Source organism: Amblyomma maculatum, chromosome 3, assembly GCF_055883805.1.
Source record: "Amblyomma maculatum isolate TAMU_Amacu chromosome 3, ASM5588380v1, whole genome shotgun sequence".
NCBI classification, from domain to species: domain Eukaryota; kingdom Metazoa; phylum Arthropoda; class Arachnida; order Ixodida; family Ixodidae; genus Amblyomma; species Amblyomma maculatum.
The window spans coordinates 111729105-111748203 of record NC_139346.1 but is presented as its reverse complement, the minus strand read 5'-3'; the positions used below and the strand labels follow the sequence as shown (position 1 = coordinate 111748203).

Genomic DNA, 19099 nt, shown 5'->3' with positions numbered 1-19099 from the left:
GGCCCCCTACTCCCCGCCCCCGGCACGCAGGCCTATGGGACGGAGGCCGGGACCTCCGCGACTAAAGACAGGCGAAGTGACAGTGTTTCTTCGCGGCTTCAGCCGCCAGGCGGACAGCTTGCTGCTGGTTGGCGGGGGACTCGCTCCGCAGTAGCAGTTCCCAGGCTTCTCTACTGTTTATGTTTTCCTTGGCGCCAGGGGAATCAAGGCATTGCCAGATTATGTGATCAAGAGCCTTGCCAGTCAACCGACCTGTGACGTCATGGGTTTACGAAATAGTTCCATGCGACACCGCCAAGCGACATTTCCTCTGCCCGCGAATTTCAAAAAACGCTGTTTTTAAAAATTATTAATAAATCGCTGGCTTTGTTCTAAGGAGTTATACTTTGCGTTAATGCTCAAAAGGATGTGTTCTACACGCTGAACACGTTTATCAGTGGTTTCTTGGGGGCCGTTTCCGTGGACCTTGAATGTACCTGAAGGGTTTCTTACAGCTGTAATGTGACATTACCCAGGTACAATAACCTGCAAGGGATGGCGCTTCTTGCATATAATGTCATTGCACAAAGTAAACGGTCTGGATCACCACTGAAATCTAGAGCTTGCCTTCACACCCCACCTGCTCACATACTACATGAAAAATATTGTACACACCTGGTGCTCTTCTTAGATTCTGTAAAGGTTACGCGGCTAGGAACTAAAGTGCCCCAAAGACTGGCCAACAATCATTAGAAGAGGCTGTTAATTCGTTTCAGAACGACAAGTTAGTCCCAATTTTGTAATTGGAAACGTTTTTCTGAAATAGCTCGCTTTTAAAGATGCTGAAGTATATTTCATTAAGATAACTTCAGTGACATTTTTTTCGCAACCACAGCCCATTTTCTTGATGTATTGCTGTGAATCTACTAAACCTTATAGCGCTGTTTGGATGACAAGGAAAGATGCACATCTTTCTTAGGAATTTCTGGCTTCGTCACTTAAGCAGCATTAACCGCAGTTATACCTAACTACCATTGCACTAAATTGAGCTGGAATACAGCAGCAAGAATGGTCACGTGGTCTTGACGTATTCACACTTGTTCCTTAATTTTATAAACTTATATTTCGGCTGGAGATTTAACATAAATATTTCGATCAATAATTTTATGACTGAAATATATCAAATATGCGATTTTTCAAACTATAGCGAGAAATGAAAGCAGTCTGTCAAGATTGACCGCTGTTGGCTTCGTTGCTATGTTTTCAGTCACAAAAAGCCGGAATTTGTTCATGATGTGTTTGTGTAGGGCGAAGAGGTGGTTTGAGGAGTGCACTTGTTTCAGACTAAGGCGAATTTACCCCTGTGCTACTGCGTCAATAGCACCTTGAGCGATGTGTGCCCAGTCGAAACTTGCCGAGCCCGCTCCGCTGGTGTTTACCAAGTAGATGTGACCACGCAACCAGCCCATACAGCGACTATCTGCGCGAAAATTGATGACAGAGTGTGCTGTGAAGGAACTGGACATGATGAGGATGATGTCTGGGCTACTTTCATCATGCTTAAAGCGGCGCTTCCTATGCGGGGTATTCATAAGTTGCGCTCACTTGAAAAAATTGACGCAGGAGAACAGGACCGCGAACAAGCAGAAAGGTATGCCACATCATGGCCATGAATGCGCGCCTCTGTTCTTCTGAACGGCGGATGTGGGCTTATCCGCGAGGGAAGTATTTGTTATAGACTGGGGTATCACAACCTTCCGGACAGTAGTTAAGGGTGTATATCACATTTATATGAAGTATTTTCGGGTACATCCTAAATTGGTGCGAAAGTATGCAGCGACAAGGCAGAACTGTGTGAAGAATAATCATTCTGGATTAGCGTGTGGCTGTTAGCTTTTATCGTTTTGCATCCTCTGCGAAATAACGAACAATCGCAAAAGCTTTTGGCTTAGGTCGGTCAGCTGTCAACAATATATATTTCGAGAGTTTTGAGTCGTTTTTTTTTTGCGGAAGCGCAGCCTCTATTAGGACAACTTTGATGCTCTTCGGAACTTTCTTTAAGGTCTTCCATCTCTCACTGCTTTAAAGAAAATCTGCGGTTTTAAAGTAACGGTGCGCACTTAATGCGTTTCTATATTTTATTTGTTTATACAAGTACCTGTAACACCTAAAGGGCGTTATTGCAAGAGGAGAATTGTAGGGAAACACATTACTTCCATGAGTATCTGAGAAAAAAAAAGCAAAAAAGTAAAACATAGTTATTGAAGGTACAAAAGCAACACAAGACACAACAACGATAAGTTGTCTGGACGACAACGGCCTCCAACAGCCGCGGTGCAGAAAGTCAAAGCAGTGTTAATGGAAATGATACACCATCCCATAAGCGCAATATCGGCCAAAGAAATGAACTCAATAGGATGATATGTATATACGGCAGACTTTATGACAAAAACAAATGAGACTTGGAACAATCTTCACGTTGACCAATGCTCTTGGGAAGCCTATTTCAATGAGGAGATTGTCGCACGATATGGAGATTGTGGAACGTAGATTGTGACTGGTTTCATATGCATGATGACGTCAGCATTCGGCTCATGCGGATATTTTCTGCAGCTTCATCCAAATGCCACTTGGAACATAGCTGGCGATGAATGCCGATGGCAGCTCGATCGCGTCCTGAAATTAAGAAAACAAGACCACTTTCGACATTTGTAGGCAGAACGTCCCTAATCAGCAAATGAGTAACTACGAATTATACTTAACAAGGTGCACGCACTATGCACAGTCACAGGAGGAGAATGAAGAGGACAGAAAGTGCGATCTTTCCGCTGTCTTTTCTTCGTGTGGCTGTCTTTTTTATGCGCTGAACTCGTAATTAAGTAAAATCCATGCACCACTAGTCCAAAACGAGGTTCCTCTAGAGTAACTACACGAGCACATGGTATAGGGTCATTATTACAAAAGAAATTAGAGACTGCGCAGCGGAAAGCAGTCAGGTTCATTTTCGACAAATATTGACGTAACGACTCCTCAACTGTACTTTTCAACCGCGCGAGCCCTGCCACTATTAGTAACCGCGCCCGAAACTCAATCCTTAAGTTCTTCTTCTTTCTAATAAATGGTGCTTTAAAAGTAGATTCCGAGTTTAACTAGTCCTTTCATCTAAAACAAATACAAGAACTAAACATTCACAGCATTTAGTGGAGCGTAAATTTTATACAGACATTTTTCATTATTCATTTTTTCCGCAAGCAATTAGGGTATGGAACAAGTTACCTGAGGATGTTGTTGGCTTTGAATCTCTTGAAATTTTTTTTCTAACCTGCCATATTCCTTTTTTTTTTCCTCGAACATGATAATCTAGCATTTTGAGAACTACTTGTTAAGAAATAGTACTTCACCTGTACCCATGTTGCATTGCATATTGCACTATATACTTTGACATCACCGCACATGATCACTACTCAATTTCGACGTTATTCTTTAGTGGTTATATAACTCGTGCTGTGTTTCAAATTAACTATCATGATGTACCCCAATCATGCAACAGCCTCGAAAGAGGCTAGCAGTCTATTCAAAACAAATAAAATTAAATAATTATCGCCAAATGCTCGAAAAAAAAGAGGGCCTCGGTATCTCATCCTGGAAACTAGGTGGGATGAATGACAGCTTTCTAATAATAAACACATATGACACCCGATTTTTATCTAAAATAGAACGGACTTTTACCGAAGACAAAAGTGCATAGCCATATCGGCAAAGCTGGAGCACATGGTTAAGAAAAAGCTTTTACGATCACGATGCCAAAATGTCTTAATAAAAGCTTTCCCAAAGATTGACTTTTACGCCCTTGCAAGATCAAGTCAATGCTTCAGAGCGCTTGGTAATCTCCACACCAACCTTATGGAGCGTTGATTCGTTACAGTAAGTTCCTGTAGAGCATCCGCCTCGCATTCTGGAGGTACGGGGTTCGATCCCCAGTGCCGCCGGGTACCTACCGGTTTCCAATGGGTACAAGATTTCCCTCGGCCTGGTGCTCGGCTCTTCTGGGGTGAAATGCTTGGGAAAAGGGCCGTGAACCAAAAATGTTTATGGCAAAAGGCCACATAATGGGCTTTTTGCTGCGCGAGGCGGACTTATTGTTGTCCGATGGCGGAACGGATCACTGCCACATCGGCGCAACTATTTAGGAACTATTTATAGAGCATCCGCCTCGCATTCGGGAGGTACCGGGTTCGATCCCTGGTGCCGCCGGTTACCCATCGGTTTTTCAATGGGTACAAGCTTCCCCCGGCCTGGTGCTCGGCTCTTCTGGGGTGAAATGTTTGGGAAAGGGGGTCACGGCCCAAATAGTTGCGCCGATGTGGCAGTAAAAAAAAAACAAAGGGCCACATTAGGGCTTTTGCCGCGCGAGGTGGACTTATTGTTGTCCGATGGCGGAACGGATCACTGCCACATCGGCGCAGCTATTTCGAAGATTTTTTGTAAGATATATATATATATATATATATATATATATATATATATATATAGTGGCTTCACAGCAACCATAGTTCTGCATAAAGAAAGTAACAAAATTCCCAAAAATAACGGTGTTAGGCAAGGCGACACAATCTCCCCAGACTATTCACACCTTGCTTAGAAGAAGTATTCAGAGACTTGGAATGGGAGCAGTTAGGGATAAGGGTAGAAGGAGAATACCTCAGTAATCTGCGATTTGCTGATGACATTGCCTTGCTAAGCAACTCGGGAGATGAACTACAAATAATGATTGGTGACCTCGACAGGAAAAGTAGAAAGGTAGGCTTGAAAATAAATATGCAGAAGACTAAGGTAATGTTCAACAGCCTCGGGAAGGAACAGCAGTTTACATTAGGTAGCGAAGTACTGGATGTAGTAGGCGAATATGTCTACTTAGGACAGGTAGAAACTGCAGATCCGGACCATGAAAAGGAAATAACAAGAGGAATAAGATTGGGATGGAGCGCATTTGGCAAGCACTCACCGATTATGTCTAGCAGCTTACCGGTATCGCTCAAGAGGAAAGTATACAACAGTTGCATATTGCCTGCACTCACCTATGGGGCTGAAACGTGGAGACTTACCAAGAGAGTTCTACTTAAGTTGAGGAGAACCCAGAGGGCTATGGAACGAAAAATGGTAGGGGTAACATTAGGAGATAGGAAGCGTGCAGAGTGGGTCAGAGAAATAACTCAAGTTACCGACATTCTAGTGGAAATTAAGAAGAAGAAATGGGCATGGGCAGGACATGTAGTGCGAAGAGAGGATAACCGATGGTCGCTTAGAGTAACAAACTGGATTCTAATGGAAGGAAAGCGTAGCAGGGGGCGGCAGAAAGTTAGATGGGCGGATGAGGTTAGGAAGTTCGCAGGGGTCAAATGGATGCAGCTAGCACAGAACCAGGTTAGGTGGAGAAAAATGGGAGAGGCCTTCGCCCTGCAGTGGGTAGAGTCAGGTTGATGACGATGATGATGACGTTCCTGTGAGTGATGATCTCACGAGGAGTGGGGCTGCAACAAAGGAAATGGCGAGCGAAGATTCCGTCGGAATGCTCCTTACCTTGTGGTGTGCATCGTCCACATGGAATCGAAAATTGGCCAGCAGCTTTGCCATGATGAGCTTCATTTCAAGAAGAGCGAAATTTTTTCCAAGGCACTCTCGTGGTCCTCTGCCGAACGGCTGGAAGCTGGCTGGGTGAATGAGGTATTTGTTTTCCGGGCTGAACCTGCACGTGACGCATATCGCAGAGACGCGCTTAGCACATGGGTGAGGCGTAATCATCGACCGATGCAGGCTAGATAAGAGGACAATACGTAACTTGAGTCGATTGGCTTAGCGAGAGGGCGGCACGAAAACAGGGGCATATTACTGCAGAATGACCCTAGAAAGCAATCTGGTAAAACAAACACTTTGTAAGGTTGCTGCCCGCCCCACTTCCTTTAACTCGTATTTTGCAACTTATACAGCTTTACTGCAGACAGTCCATCCTCATTTGAGAACGAGTGCATCAGAGTTCACGTTTGCATTGTTATGGCACCCAAAAACAATGCAAGAGCCAGTGCTGTAGAAAGTAAATGCCCCCTTACTGTGCGCTGAAGGAGTAATTCTGTCAAGACAACCCTTTGTAACGGGATTTTAGTCACTCTGTCTAAATCAACTATGTCCTAAATAGAGTGAAGAACCTTGCTTTCTATTTATTAATAATCAACATTTTGCTCAACTGTGACTCGCGCAGCAGTTTTTGTAACTACAAGTTTATCCAAAAAGGGCTTCTGCATGTCTTCTTCTAGGCGTAGATTGCCTAGCGGCCAGAATGGAGGAAGGTAGATAGTGGACGGTAAGTTTTCATTCTTGAAGGGCACAAGTCATTGAGAGACAAATATTGGAAGGAATTATTTCTGTTCTGGATAACGTTCAAGAAGACCGGACGTCCTCTGGGCAAGATGTTCATCAATGGAAGGAGTTTTAATAAGGCCTTCAATACGACAAGGCAGAATGTTGCCAGGCTAAAGAAGCATAATTGGAAAGGCATCACCTTGAAATCTAGAAAAATATTGCAGGTAAGCGGCGACAGGTCAGGCATGTATCGTATAGCCGCATATGCGCTCTCTGTATGGGCCACTTGTATGACATGATCTCTGCATCACGTGGCTGTTTTCATGCAGTCACCAAGGCAATATATATATCACCCGGCGATCAGGAATAAATGTTCTTCTTCGTGTTGCTACCGTTCTGCGTGTTCACTGCTGGACGCCGGAACATGGCGCCAAAAGTGGGATCGGGTAAGCAGCAGCACGCAGACAGAAAGGGTGTCTCATGTCAGATTTTGGGATTTCACCGCATCCACTGGTGCTATGTGGACGAACTGAGACGACTTGGAACCTGTTCAAGCAGCGGTTCGAGTGGTTCCTGCAGACAACGGAGTCTACAAAAAAACGAGGTCGGAGGCTGCTAAGACAGCACTCCTGCTCACCGTTACCGGCCTAACGCCCTACAGATATTGAACAAGTTTTTCTTTTTGGAGAACGAAACCAAAGATAGAGAAACAATTACGAAGAAGTTTATGAATACTGCCGACAGCTGAAGAACGAAGTGAGCGAACGCACGTTTTCCACTGGAGAACGCAGGCAAAAAGGGACCCTCCGAGCATTTCGCCTAGGACTTGAGGAGGCTAGCACGAAGCTGAAATTTTGGAACTTTAAGCGAATCCTTGATCAGCGACCAAGTGGTAATAGTAGAAGCAACACACAAAACAGAGACAGAAAAGGAAGTCACGAATGACAGTCCCGTCGTTTGTTTCTTGCTCTTATGTCGCTGGTTACTGTGCTGCTTCTACGTCTACTTATGATGAACCACCGACTAGACCACACCAACATTTTTACAAATTTGAAATTTTTAATTTGAAACAATTATTCCGGAATTGCGGGAAAAGATGGTGAGAGTTAAGAAGCTCTTTCTGCTCAAAGCGGAAGAATTCTGCCAAACAGAAGAGGTGTCACAGAGAATTCACAATGCATGGATTCAAGCGAAGAAGCAAGTTGCGCCAAATTACGCGGGGCAAATCAAATGTTCAGATTGCAAACAATGTGCAGATTGTTCGATGCAGAACGAGGCCTGACAAGAGAAGGAAGTGGCGCAGATAAAAACAGACTGGCGGTTCAAATAATCTAGGTGCAACCGCTTTCACGAACGATGACAATGGCCCATTCGGCAAAAAATGTTTCGGCATATATATATATATATATATATATATATATATATATATATATATATATATATATACAGATCAATTAAGGGGAAATGAGGGTGCTCGTTATAATACATGAAGGAGGTCGTGGGTTCGGCTCCCACCATCGGCACGTTGTTTTTTCTTCTACTTTGTGTTTAAATATCTTTACCCTAAACAGATTACACTACTAATTTCTGTGATTATCCAAGTAAACATTAAAAAAAAAAAAAAAAAAAAAAAGACCTAAAGTACCATCCCCAATGCTTTCTTTGGCCTCGCCGACTGTTGGCTTCTTTCCTTCATATATATATATATATATATATATGCCGCTGCACTAATCACGTTTTGGCTCACTGCAAGAAAGGGCATCAAGGAAGCGAAGTACATGACGAGCAAGCTATTGAAATCTTTGACGTTATTGTTGGCATCATAGCAGACTGGGTCCTCAACACGACAGTAGCATCCCAACTCGTGCTGCTGATGGTGGAAATTCAAAAGCTAATTTGTTGTGTGACTCAGTTTTTCAGAGAGTCAATGCCAAGTCGGTTTTATGGGAAAGCCTGTCCGTTCTGCGATCTTACTGCGGTTACGTCATCAAGAATGTTGGCGTCGCTACGCCACTAGCGATGCTGAATGACCTAAGAAGTTGTTACTTTAAAGGTCCACGGAAACGGCCCCCAAGAAACCACTGATAAACGTGTTCAGTGTGTAGAACACATCCTTTTGAGCATTAACGCAAAGTATAACTCCTTGGGACAAAGCCAGCGATTTATTATTAATTTTTAAAAACAGCGTTTTTTGAAATTCGCGGTCAGAGAGATTGTCGCTTGGCGGTGTCGCATGGAACTATTTCCTAGTCCCGTGACGTCACGGGTCGGTTGACTGGCAAGGCTTGCTAGAAGCTGCCATTCGCTGCGGTCACTGAAACCATGACGTCACGGACACACTTCCGGTAGCTGCTAAAGTCGTCTGCCCGTGCGCTGCTCGAACTCTGTGCGGGCTGTTACACAGCTCGCCGCCCTTATCGGTTAGGTGGCCATTGCCCATTAAGTGCAACAACCGAAGCGACGCAGGGATCGGCAGAACGAAGCTGCATTTACAAATATCTTATTTTATAACGTGGTTTCAGGAGTATCGGAGTGTCGTCCGACGAGGCGTCAACAGCACGGTCAAGCACCGCACGATGGCAGCACCTCCTCGACCGCCGTAAACACCGCCGTTGTGGCCCCTCCTCCCGCATACCGTTCGCGAACGACACGGCGGATCGTTAGCACCGATGCCCGAAATAAAGCGTGGTAAAATTTGTTGGCATCTGGAATACTGAGCCGAATATCAAGTATGAAGCCCTCGTGATGATCGTTGACCAGCAGCAAATTGCTGGTAAGAGCGATAGCCGTGATACAAGCTAGTTTTTGCTCAAGCCAGCTGCCGCTGGTGCATTTCGGCTGATCCGATCTGCTCGTACTAGATCTGCGATTAATGCGTCGGCAGAGTTAATCCTATAATTATTTTACTATGGCAGGATAGGAATGACTATAAGGCAGATTCATAAGTAGACGATTTACGACAGCGTTGATCATGTTCCAAAGCGTCGACCGCCGCGGCTTCGAAGCGAAACAGTAGGCCTAGCGACGACTAGGGACGGTCACGCACGGCGCCGGCGTTCGCCGCGCTCGCACGTTCCACCCCGCGGTAATTGTGTAACGTAGCTCAGCCTGCTCGCGGCATCCCGTGCTGCAAGCGTTGCAAACTCGTGTACTTTCATAGCTAAGGCCGCGTATTTTTTGACGTTCTGCTCAGCAAGCCGTTCAAACGATACTGTAGGCAAGACAAGGCTTCAGTACGCAGTCGCTGCGCTGTCGGCCGTAATCGAAGAAGTCGGGCGGCACCATAATCTATACATCGATCCTTCAACGTGATACAGTGGGCAAATGCATAACTGTGAAGCAGACCCGCTCGTACGTTTCGCGCACTCGGGCGCCGAAGAGTAGCTTCCGTCAACAGAAGCCGTCATAACCTCTGTTAACGCCGCAAACCGAGGTAGTCAAGCTCGGTTTGCGGTAACCGCGGTTAGTGGTGCAACCATGGTTTGGTCCGCCGTGTAACATAGGATAACCACGGGTTCGTGGTTACACTAACCGTCGCTACGCGAACTGGCGAACTCCTCAGGCGTGTGCAAGCGAGGACGGGTTGGCGGAGTACGCCAGCGAGCGAGCGCGCGGCAACCGGAAGTTCGTCGAAGGGACGTATGTCTGGGCGGAGCTTTGAACTTGCTTGTATTTGTTTTTTTATGGCTCCCTTCGGCGTACGAGTTGAGAGGGAAAATTGGAAGGGTCATTTTTAATCGCCGATATCTCTGGTGTTGCAGAAGCTAGATCGAAAATTTTTGCGGGAGAATGATGGGTGGTTCAATAACTATCAGTGTTATGGCGTTGTTTACCCTTCTTTGTGACCCCTTTCTGGGGACCTTTAACTTCTTCGTTAAAATGGCAATCAGCGCATCCTGGGACTCTTACCGTGAGAAGAGTTAGGACTGGTGTCACGTTCCGCGTACTTTGGACAAAAAGCACTGGCCGAGTGGTGAATGAATTTCGCGAGCTGCGTCAGGGCATCACCTGCCCAGCACACCAGTACCACATAGTCCTACGGGAAGGTACAACACGGGTAATGCGGCTACTGCGACAGGTACATCTGGCATTGCTACAGCTCCTTCGAGAAGCGCTGGACCGAGTAGGACGTGAAGGAATCGTGACCAATGTTAGCGAGCCAACGGACTGAGCGAGTCCATTTGTTGCAGTAAGGAAAAAGATGACAAATTCTCTTGTGCATTACTCGCAGGCGCATAAATGAGTGCATAAAACAAGAGCATTAATAAATGCTGAAAATAGAAGATATTCAAGCTGTGCTTGTCAGAGCGAATTGTTTCTCTCGCTTCGACGCCTACTCGCACTTTCATCAAATGTGTTTAGATGAAGCTACATCAAGAGAACATGATCGGCTTGCCATTTTGGCGCTTTCCTTCAGGATAGCATCAGTGCCTGATGTTTTTCAAAAAACTATGAATGAAGTGTTTGATCAAGGGCCAAGTGTGGCAATCTGTGTCGACAATATATTGATATGGGGGAACAGAAGGGCAGAGGACGATATAAGACTCTGCACGGCCTTCCAGCTAAGCGGCAAAGACGGCCTAACGCTTAATCCTGCGAAGTGTAAATTCCGTGTCGCGACAATTGCCTTCTTGTGTGACATCATAAGCCAAGACTTGATAAGACCTAAACTTTAAATGATCACACCGCTAAGCAAAATGCCGCGGCCAGCAGACGAAGCAGGGGTTCAGAGAATTTTAGGAGTAGCCGACTGCTTCGGGAAGTGAATGCCTTGTCCTCTCCGCTACCAGCAGGGATAGCCAGCCTCTGCGAAATCGACACTCCTGCACCGTCTCTAGCCCTCAGTTATATGTCTTAATTCTGAGCAGCGCAAGAATCTTTGGATTAGGACTCTTCTCGACGTTCTCTCCAACCCCTCGACAGTTACACTATCGCAGGCACTGCGGCGTCAAGCATCCCATTTTGACATCCGTGACCACCTGCTCTAACGTTGCAGTTATCATTCTGATGGACGATAATGGCTCCTAGTCGTTCTACTACGCCTACAGGCCTACATTTGCTTCTACAGGCTACATTTACATCTGCGCTTCCGATATTACTGGCTTGGCACGTAAAACTTTGTTTCGAAGTATTTGCGCTCGCGACTCGGCTGCCAACGCCGCAAGACGTCCCCTCACCATACTTTTGGAGATTTGCAGCCGCTCCCTAGTCCACGTTGCCCTTTCGACCATGTGAATTGCTTTACACGGGCCCCTTCCATACACTGTATCTGACAAACGATGAAATAAACATCAGGTTCTTCTTGTTCTTGAAATCTTCGGCACCTCTCCAAGGTGCTCCTCGATTCGGCAGGCGACGTGCTGTTTACACAAAAACACGCACTGAGACGTAGGACGACGAACTAGCAGTAACAAAACGAAAATTAACTTTATATAACAAGAACTCGAAGCACAGGGTACAGAAAACCTATTCACACGAGGCAAGGAGACATCATACTTTACAAACGAGACTGGGCGAAAGACTTAACTTCAAACTGAGCGCATCGCTCTTTTTACGACTTCTCAATCGGGGCCTGCCTGTACCGCTGTCTTCTCCGAGCAAGAATCAACCCAAAATCAGACCAGAACCGTCGATGGCTGCGCGGAGCGCTCTTAAATAGCCAGCGCAGAAGCTTCTAGGCGGGGAGCAGGAACGGAAAACAGCTTAGCGCTGCCAAAGCTATGCCTCCCCCCCCCCCCCCCATCGGGCCTCTGAAGAGGTCTCGAACATGGTCAGCACACGCGGCCTTCTCACACTAAGCGAGGAAGAGGGCCGGGACCGTGCGGGAGTGCACGCGTGACCCCGCCCATGACAACGAGGGCGAGGAGGCGCAGCGTGGTGGCCGAGATCACGTAATCGTTCGCGTCGCGTTCACGAAGGTTGTAGAAGTTTCAATCGCCGTTTTCTGCGGCTCACGCGCCGAAACACAAAAGAAAGGGCCACCGCGGCCTTGACTCCATAGACACCTCTGCGTCCTACGCGCCGGGTGTTGTGCGCGCCTGCGCGGTGAGCACCGCGCCCCGGCGCGTAAAAAAGGCGGTTAACAACTCCAAGCGCATGGCGCGGTAGACTCCTGGTCACGCGCTGCATAATCGGCGCAACTTGTCGCGGAGGCTTTTCCACCGCTTCTGAAGCATTTTTAGAGCCTCTGTGATGAAAACTCAAGAACATACACATGAAATGTTTGATATATACGACATTAATAACGAATATACATGCTATGAATAACGAACGACAGGTTCAGCATCTCACCTTCGCGCGTGAACCCCAGCACAAGTACCGCGGCCACTGTTATCCATCATCAACTCTTTCGAATGAAGCGCGTGGCTCGCAAGCCATATAGCAGCTGCCATCGTTCGATGGCGGCGATGAGCAGCTCGTTGTTGACTTCATTTATTTGGCTGCCAATGCGGGACTACGCGCTTCCACAGAGGTGAAGATCCGCCATTCTGCTCAAAACATGCTTGGAAGCATGGAGGAAGGAAACAACAAGGGAGAGGCCCTTTCCACTCCCAATGCATTGGAGAACGTGTGGCGGAAGTGACGTCAAAATTTAGGGTTAGCCAAGTCGGGCCATTAGCAACGGCGACGCTGTTGCTATGAAAACTCGGGCCACTAGCAACAGCGTTCCTAAGGGCCCTAGGTACGTGAGCGTCGCGGAGAAAAAAAATGTGGAGGGTAAAGGAGGAGGAGAGACGTTGCAGCGTCCGCTCGCGGCGCGGGCGCGACGGCTTCAAAAAAATGACGTCAGGGCCTCTCCTAAGTTCTTTCCTTCCTCCGTGCTTGCAAGGCCCGCCAGACCCGCCCCGGAAGAAAGAGACGCAGAGCGCCCGCTGATTGGTCAATGCTTGCACGCCGGAATTCGGAGGCGCGCTGCCGCGAGCAGCGCGCGCGCCGAATATCTGGCACTGTCGGATCGACGGCGCGTCGAGCATGCGCAGACTTCCTCTGGCCGGCGCGCGCGCAGCCAAGCGCGCAGGACGCGCGCTTCGAGGGCTCATGGAGTTGAGCCTTTACAGATGGGTTATTGCTGCCATAGATGACTTGATGCGCATACTAAAGCCGCCGCTTTCCCTGCGGCGGCAGCCCAGGATGTGACATCCTCTCCTGCGATTCAGCATTAACCACGACGTCCCTCGTGAGCTGCTCAGCGACTGAGGCCGCGTCTTCTTGTCTGACGTGATTCAAGCTCTGCTCTGAGAATGCGAAGTAGCTAGTCGGACTTGCACTGCGTGCCACCCTCAAACACACGGCCTCACTGAGTGTTGTAAACGCAATTTGAATGATCTGTTGGCTGTATAGGTGGGCTCGAACCACACGAACAAGGACCCGGTACTTGCCTGTATTACATTTGCGTACAATGCTTCCACACTATCTACTACAGAGTTTTCTCCTTCATTCCTTCTTTATGGTCGCCATCCCTCCATTTCCATCGATACTGATAACACTACCTCCCTGACACATTTGAATGCACCATTTCACAGGCTGCCATGTACGCCGACGATTAACGCCAGATTGCACGGTCCATCACGAGCTCGCAATAAGCTCGCAATACAGACGATCCACCAGCCCCACTTTAACGCTTGTGCCCTTTTCTGGATTTGGATACCTCCCAGTAAACCGAGCCTGTCAAGGAAATTTCTCGCAAAATATCACGATCCCTATCGTGTCTTGTAGTGAACAGCAGCTGTGAATTATATTATTGAGCCCCTCACTCCATCTCCTTATCTTCGTCGCCGCGCCCGAGAGAAAGTGCACGTCCAACGCCTCAAGCCTTACTATAACCCCGTGGGCTCCCCAGCCCCGTAAATCACCTGGTTGGCTCAATATTGTGGCCGGGGGCCAATGTAAAGAAGAAGACGAGCTTGTGCTCAGGCCGCATGGTCTTCGCCTGTTCGCGCACCTGGCTAGTCTTGCTGATCGGTGACTGCTGCTACGCCTGCTTCAGTTCTTCAGTTCAGTTCAGTTCTTCTAGAAATAAACCCCCCATCTTACAGTGAAAAAAAAACGATGATGTAAGTTGCAGAAGGAACAATAAAAGGCGATATGAAGTATTTCTAAGGCAGGTGTATCCTGCTTTAATTTAACATTGTTGGGGCTGCTCTTTAGCGAACAACCAGGTGACGCCAGCGGGCAGAGGAAATCGAGAGGAGCCTGCAAGGTTTGCACTTCGCAGGAGTGCAGGCGCAGTTGATATTTACGTGCGACGAGCTGGAAACCTTTTATAGAGGGTTATATGAAACGAACCCGAGATCGTTACGTGAGACCACCACGTACAGTCGTGAACAAAAGTAGTATACAACACTTAGCCGATGTCGGAGCTAAGAACATCTCTATTGCAACGCCGTCTAGAATCAGCTACATAGAATCGAGGCAATCGTGGCGGTGCCCAATTTTATCGACATCAATTTGTCGCTGTCGTTGTCCGTGTCGCTGTCGCTATATTGCGTTTAGCAAGGCGCTCGTGTGCTGTGCGATGTCAGTGCACGCTAAAGAACCCCAGATGGTCGAAATGTCCGGAGTCCTCCACTACGGCATCTCTCATAGCCTGAGTTGCTTTGGGACTTTAAACTACAAAAATCAAACCAAACCATATTGCGTTTAGATACAATTTTCTCAAGCTGCCCACCTGCCCAAAGTGTTGTATACCACTTTTTCTCACGGCTGTACGTGAGAACACTATGTAAATGATTTCGTACGGTACGGATAAAGTGCGACTTCATACCGATGGCGTCTGGTGGTCAATGTAATCTGACGGCCTAGCTACGACTGAAAGGTATTGAGCATGTGTGACTTTGCAGGGACACGAATTGAAAGAGTAAGCGTATCTTGCAACCACTCACGAAATCCATAAATTGTGAGAGATCCGACTGAGCAACTTAAATGATAACAGGTATGCGTAGAAGCGCGGCACAATTAAGTGTCATTGAACGGCAGGTATACGAAGAACGATACGTTATGGGAACCACAGACGAAACCCCCAACATTTACGCGTTATACACTCTTCCGGATCCAGCCAGTTTTTTTTTCTTTTCGTGTTGTTTGCCCTCTAACTGCCATACTTTGTTAACTATTTTGAAGACAGAATATACCTAAAAGATTCCGAGGTTCTTCAGTAGATGTTTACCTCTGCTGATTGCAAAGTTTTAACTTGTGGATAAGGCACACCTTCCTGCATTTTTTATATCTTGCACATTTATAGGCAGATTACCGAATAAACATTTCACACCATCACTGCTATTACAATGTTGAAAATGTTTTTGATATCACGTTAAAATCTGCACTGGAGAAATGCCTAAGCTGGAGCGTTGCTGTATTGTCTGCGATATTTGTCAGCAGGATTCCGTGAGTGATAGATACCGCGCTTTTCCTCTCTTCTAAACCAATCATAGAACGCCGGTGATGCGTTAAACAGAACGCTGGTTGTGTTCGATAATGGCAGCGCAATATACCGAAAACAGCAGCGCTCAGGCTTTCGCATTTTTGCACTGGAGATTCCACAGTGCTCTCAGAATTTTTCGGCTTGCAGTTGACAAGATCACTATACACACTTTCTAATCATTCCCACCTTTTTGCGCACTCAAATCACGCAATTTCCCGCTCGCTAGCTTTCAAATATTTTAAATTTCCCGTCGCCAGAAGATAGGCCGTAGTCACCGGAAGCCGAGTATAACGTGACCCCCTTTGGACGTCTACTTTACCCCTTCCGGCTATCTTGACGTCTGATTGACTTAATTGGCACTAATTATTTAACTAAGAAAACCCACATCAACAATTTCGTCACTTCCACACCGTTACTTGACGCTCAAACCGATGGTGCCATTCATTTTCCGATATGCCGACTAGATTCTCTTTTACAGCTGCGACGAAGTCATGCACACGCTTAACCCGCCTACATAGCCATACAATGCTTACGCCTTAATATTATGACCATGAATTGCCTCTGGGGCATATTTCCGCTATTTCGGCACGGTAACCAATCTGTGTTGCGATGTTTATTGTCTTGTTTCGTATACAGTGTGCTAAAGATCAACATTCACCAATCTTTCATTTTAGTCCAAAGGTAAGTGCGCAAAAGGCGTTTATGTAGATCTGACATGCAATCAGGAACATACAAACAGCAAGAAGAATTTATCATCTCTAACTATATATTTACCGAAAATTAGTCATTGAATTTTATTCCCTGCAGTTAGCGTTCACGTTCACATTAAGAGAGCAAGAGTTTTTGGGTATTTGAAGACTTTTCTGCCTTGAACAAGTGTAGTAATGAAAATATGTTATGAAATAAATATTTACTTGTGAAATTTCAGCTTCAATCCTCTAACCGCGCAAAAAATACCTCGGCACTCAACTTTAAACCCCTCCTTTATATATCGCAGCCGCTCTTACCTTAAAGTCAGTTCGTGCTGGACGTAGAGTAACAAATTTGCTCATAGTTAACATTGTATGGGCGTTTCAGTTATGATAAAAATTGTTAGTCTGCGTTTTTGTGTCTTGCATATTTTTTGTTCTTGCCTCGGCAGATTTGCTTGTTTCGAGGTATTACCGTTTTACTGAAATCTTTCTGTGCCTAACGTCTTTTTTTGAAGCCGTAAAGTTTAATCGTAAACAACCTGCATTATTCCTTACAGATGGATCATTGAATCACGCACATCACGTCAGATAGTGAGCAACGACAAGAAGTCATTGGGTGACACATGGCCTCGAGCCATGTTTCTAACAAGGGCGTCTGTTCGTTATTGTGTCTACGCTGTAAAAATGAATTGCACCACAAGGACGTGATATTAACATGAACACCCTATCCACACAAATAATTTTTCTTGCTTTGTTTTAGAACAGGAAGTGCAAAGCAAACGAAAACATTTATTCTATCTATGTACCCTTTATAGAAGCACCGACGCAAGTATGTACCACCTTCATATGGTGTAATGGTGCGTGAGGGCTTACGCGCCACCATGTGAACCTTTGAATAAAATTTTAGCTGTTGATCAAGCGTGCTTTTAATGTGATGGAAGATGTTACAGTTTTGCAATTAAACATTACTATAGGCACCATACCTGCAGCTCGATCAGAGTTTTCAGCACAACATTTGAAGAAGAATTCAATGATTTCCACTCAGATGCTAAGCTCTCCTTGCTGCAGGTGTGGGATCGCTAAAATGGCGTATAAATTAGCGAAAAAGTGAACCCCATGCCCTCGTGATGGCTTCAATACTTTACCTTTGTACCAACAATTTCGTGTGAGGTAGCTAAGTCTAGTTGTGTCTATCGGATAATTTTGTGACGATGTCTGCTTGCTCGTTACCTTAGCCCTGCTTTCTCTTCTTCTTCTTTTTTTTTAATAGAAAAGGGATTAAAACGTTATCTGTATAGTGGTAACAGCCGTGCCTCGTACCTTTTCAAAAATAAACTTTATTACAGAGCAGGTCTCTCATCTTGAACAAGAGCACAAACTTGTTGTTGGCGAAGATTTCTTTTCTGGCTTGCATATACCAGAATATCGTTTCGGTTTGTATACTACATGCATATCGCCTTCGGATTATCGGCGAATATTTTCTTAAGGTACTATAGTTCTAATAAGGTTGCTTTTCCGCAACCTGTTTGCGGTGGAACGCGTGTTCAGTGTTAGCTTTTCGGCTCTTTTGTGTAGGTCGTCTCGTTTCAAAACTTTATTGAGGAAGTTATGTGGATGGTGTCTCTGAATTGGCATGTTTAAGAGTTGCTGCCATCACGATATGCTTTTAAGGCGCGTATCCTATTTAACAAATATGACTTGTTTGCAGGGAACCGTATTATGGCTATGGATTATGGATTCTAAGTATTGTTGTCGGTCTCTAAACTTCCTGATGAGAATGGTTTCCTCCCAACGATTTTCAAAACGAACAGTGGTGGCATTAATATCGATACATCCTAAATTTAATTCACGACTGAAACGAATTAATCTGCTATGCGAGCGCGAGTAGGGTTGAATATCCTACTTTGAAATCCCAAACATTCTGTCCATGCAATTCAAGCATGTGTGCTGTTTTCCTAATAAAAATCATTTGCATGTTTAGACTCCAAAAACTCCAAACAATGCCTAAGTCGATGATAGAGTCTCGCAGCGCGTAAGTGCTACTTATATGTATTGAAGGGAAGACGACTACCAAACTCAAAACAGTTAAGCGCGGACGCAACTTTGAGGCAAAACGAGTGGAATATCATCATGCGATGTGGATCGCAGCGCGAAGGCACTCAAACGCTATACACCAACGACCAAAAAAACCTTGACCGATCTTATTTTTACCTTCGCTTTGATTGGTTAAGCTTTTTCATGAGCTGATAGCCACGTGAGCTCGCGCGGGCAATTCACACTATGTCTACCTTGGCGACTACAACACGTGAGTCTCGTCGACGTGTACTTCAAGTTTATTGATCAGCAGATGGAGTGAGGGGACCTATGACTGACCACAGCCCTCTTGTAGTTCTTTAAACAAAAACCATAGGTGCGCATTGCAATCGACCGGATTCGATGCCGAGTACTCGTGTCTGTGTATCCGAGAGGTTAAACCACTGCGGCATCGCTGCGGTGCTCTCAGCTGGTATGGCCAGGTTAAAAACGAGTAACTTCCACCACCTGATGGAGCGACTTCCAGTAGGCGCCAAAAGAAGGGTGAAACCCGTGGTCTCTGAGATCAAGCGCACCGCTGCACCGCAGCTGACTGCGAAGGCTGCAGATAAACTAC

At 46.1% G+C, this 19099-nt stretch overlaps 1 protein-coding gene across 1 annotated transcript in view; it reads right to left on the bottom strand.

The window, feature by feature from the left end:
- Positions 1 to 2387: 2387 nt before the first annotated feature.
- The window catches only part of LOC146195699 (cytochrome P450 3A13-like), a 71738-nt gene continuing 55026 nt past the window's right edge, over positions 2388 to 19099 (bottom strand). Inside the window, exons 13-14 of the mRNA XM_084596836.1 lie at positions 5560 to 5725; positions 2388 to 2655 (exon numbers count right to left, since the gene is read on the bottom strand). Coding sequence (XP_084452962.1) covers positions 2572 to 2655; positions 5560 to 5725 — 250 coding nt within the window. The 3' untranslated portion in view covers positions 2388 to 2571. The remainder of the gene's footprint in view (positions 2656 to 5559; positions 5726 to 19099) is intronic.